At 33.0% G+C, this 3,478-nt stretch overlaps 1 protein-coding gene across 1 annotated transcript; it reads left to right on the top strand.

The window, feature by feature from the left end:
- Positions 1-1,298: 1,298 nt before the first annotated feature.
- LOC143580414 (thiosulfate sulfurtransferase 18-like) lies at positions 1,299-2,748 on the top strand. The gene is made up of 6 exons (XM_077063442.1): positions 1,299-1,428; positions 1,556-1,639; positions 1,746-1,825; positions 2,117-2,187; positions 2,325-2,378; positions 2,486-2,748. The coding sequence occupies exons 1-6, from the start codon at positions 1,412-1,414 to the stop codon at positions 2,624-2,626; spliced, it is 447 nt and encodes a 148-aa protein (XP_076919557.1). The 5' UTR covers positions 1,299-1,411; the 3' UTR covers positions 2,627-2,748.
- Positions 2,749-3,478: the final 730 nt, after the last annotated feature.

Genomic DNA, 3,478 nt, shown 5'->3' with positions numbered 1-3,478 from the left:
ATAAATCAAATTTAACTTCCACAAAAAACCCGAAATAATTTTCATTTGAGAAACATAATTTGTTGTTGATTTTTGGAATTCACCAAGTATTTTGAAATATATAGTAAAATAATATGTTAATATTTATATTTATAAAAATATATAGATATTATATAAATATAGTGTAAAAGGAAAGTGAATAATTATTGATTTATTACATATATTAGGGTATGTTAGTTTTGGAGAGAAAAATTGTGAGAATTAACTCTCAACTACATGTTATTTTTGGCAATTTATCCACTCCATGTTGTTTATATTTGGTATGTATTTGTAATTTAAATAAAATATAAACACTTAAATAAATTATAAGTATGATGCTTAGAGTAGTAAATTGACCAGTACATGAGATTTTTAGGAAAAAAAGGTTAAAAACGTGTGCCGCATTAACAAGACCGTACGACACCTCGCCATGTCGTTAGCCCGGTCTGGTCATGAACTAACATCGTTTTTTGTTGATTAGTTAATTGTATGGTTTCAGGTAGGGTGAAAAATCCCAACTTTTTGGAAGAAGTCCTGCAAGTGTCTATCCAGGATGATTGCCTTATTGTGGTAAAAAGGTAATTCATCTACACTTTGACTCATTAATGCACACATCCCCCAATTAAGTTGACGTTACTGAAACACCCAACTTGTACAGTAGGTCATGTGTTGTGAAGTAGCCAAACTTTTGGTAAATATATCAGCGATTTGCTCTAGAGGAGTGTACGACATAGAGATCAAACTTTCTAGTAGCTTTTCTTGAACAAGCCGACAATCAATTTTTATGTGCTAGTATGTTAATGAAAACAGGGTTCTTGGCATCGTAAATTGCAACTTGAGTGTCACATTTAAGTGTAATAGGAGTAAGCATGGCAATTCAGTAGTAACTTTCCTCATGGGCCGGTATTCAACCTCTACATAACTAAAACCAACAGTTGGTTGCTTTTTAGAATTCCAATATAGAGAACAACCAAGAGGCTAAATTTGCACAACCTGAACTATAACACAATAAATTCATTTAAAAGTTTAGTTGTTTAAATCCAATGAAAAATACCTCTTTAACTTAATACCCAAATTTTCTCTGGGCTTCAGATCAAAACTTTAACAATTATCGAATACGACCCTAAAAACAACCACTAAGTGAAATAAAGTAACCACTTACTGATCTTCTTGTATTTGGACACAATGTCCAGTCCGGTGCACTATAGGCTTTCAAATCAGCATTTAGAAAATTATTGAAGAATATACTAATACTTTAATTAACTCTGTATTAAATATGTGCAACTCACAATAAGTTAAATAGATACCCAATCATACTATCTTTTTCGTATGGTCATTTTGGCACCTAACATCCCAAAACTCTATCCTTCAAAATCAACACTCCTTCTCCATCATGAACACCAAACCAAGGTATGTAACTAAACATGTCTTAATTGAATTCCACTACGTTGAATATTAAGTCTTTCTTTTTCTATTTTAATTTAATCCTTCTATGTGTTCTTCTTCTGGTTTAATCATGATTCATGTACAAACGTAGCTCAGAGTCACAGATAATAACCATCGATGTTCTAATAGCTAACGATCTTCTCCACACCGGCAAATATCGGTACCTTGACGTCAGGTGCATCTGTTGTTTTCTTTACTTTTTTATCAAGTTCTGGTTTAATGAATTCATGCATGACTTTTTGGTTAATTTTAGTAACCTTTTTTTCCTTTACTATTAATAGGACTGAGGAAGAATTTAAGAAAGGCCATGTTGATTTTGATGGTGTTCTCAATATTCCGAACATGTTTAATACCCCTGAAGGTAAATTACCTTTTTAAATATATTCTCAAACTGAGTTGTTTTTGGCAACTTACCGGGCCACTGGTTGGACTGGATTTAAGAGTCTGAACATTTGGTGTAGAATTGTAATTTTAATAAAATATAAAAATAAAATAACTAAATATGGAGACCGGAGTAGTAAATAAACCCGTAAATATGATTTTGAAGAGAATTTTTTTTTTCTTAAGCACGTTTGCACCCATAATTGGACCTGTACTCATTGAAAAAATTAGTTTATGGTGAATTGGTGATTATTTAATTGTGGGATTTCAGGTAGGGTGAAAAATCCCAACTTCCTGGAAGAAGTACTGCGAGTGTCTACCAAGGATGATCATCTTATTGTGGTATATCTAATAAATAATAAACTACTTTATCATGTTAATCCAACCTGTAATTCTGTAAACACGTTTCCTTAAACGGGTCGGGCTCAGATTAACCCGGCAGGTTCACAAATTCTTATTCTCAAATTTTGTGTGTGAAGGGTTGCCAATCCGGGGTTCGTTCTGTAACCGCAACGGTTGATCTACTTGATGCTGTACGTTAACTTTTACAATCCATGAATGCAACATATATTTAATCAGTGGAGCATTTTAATTTAATAGTTATGAAATTAAAAGTGAATATAATAATTTTTTTTTGTAGGGATTCAAGCATGCATACAACATGGGAGGTGGGTATCTTGCATTGGTACAAAATGGACTGCCTGTGGCTGTGGCGGCTGGTGACACCAAAACAAGCCCTGCATCTCCTCTGCCTATGGTTAATCATTCACTTATAAAATGAATTATAAAATATTGGTATGTATTTAAGTGGGATTATGTTTATATAACTATGTGTCCAACAAGCTTCACTTAAGATTGGGTGTAGCAAGAATAAAATGAAGATGTGATTGTGCTTATATAGAAATTTTGGATAGTTAATTCTGTTTATACAATTACACAATCAGTCCAGTGAAATATTCTTGAAATTTCTTTATTTTGGTCGACTTGATCAATGGCTTAACTAGATTTCAAAATTTATGTATTTATTTTCATTACAAGGTATACCCGGGCTCCATGTTTCGTTTAAATTTACAATTTTACATGGAAAGATACAAGTATTTTCATATTTTGCTTCAAACTTACTTGTAATGTCACCCGGTTCAATAACAATTCTAGTTATGAAAACATCTATTCCAATAATAAGTACTTTTGAGTTATTCAAGTTACTCAAGCATGCACATAAGAGTCAGCAAAATATTGAAGCTAGTTTATATGCTTCATTTTCATAACCTAACCCATCTTAACTTGATTTAACAATTAGAATATTTATTTTAAATAGTTTTAAAAGAAGTCATCCTTAGGTCTTGTGCAGTGAGGCGGCATTCCGGGCAACAAATGCATGGAACACCGCCCCCTCGGTGATAAGAGGGGCGACAGGGGGAGTGGGGGTGTTGTCGCTTGGTTGTGTTTGTTGATTTATTATTATAATAATATGTGTGTAATATATACACACACATCTGATGTGATGGGGCTATAACACCACTACACCTCTAAAATGAAAATCGTTCATCCACTGACGTAACACCACGTGTCAAAATCGCTCTCATTTTGTAGCCTTCCACTACACAGTCCTTCTATAAACATGTCATTTTTA

The sequence above is a fragment of the Bidens hawaiensis genome, unplaced genomic scaffold, assembly GCF_021521415.1.
Source record: "Bidens hawaiensis isolate Kalapana, Puna unplaced genomic scaffold, B.hawaiensis_p1.1 tig00030470_1, whole genome shotgun sequence".
Classification (NCBI taxonomy): Eukaryota; Viridiplantae; Streptophyta; class Magnoliopsida; order Asterales; family Asteraceae; genus Bidens; species Bidens hawaiensis.
This window is presented reverse-complemented; position numbering and strand designations above follow the sequence as displayed.

Bases quoted from the DNA above. Each gene is read 5' to 3' on its own strand.
- LOC143580414 (XM_077063442.1), top strand. The intron at 1,640-1,745 runs GTGCATCTGTTG...TACTATTAATAG, and splicing joins TATCGGTACCTTGACGTCAG to GACTGAGGAAGAATTTAAGA. The intron at 1,826-2,116 runs GTAAATTACCTT...GTGGGATTTCAG, and splicing joins CATGTTTAATACCCCTGAAG to GTAGGGTGAAAAATCCCAAC.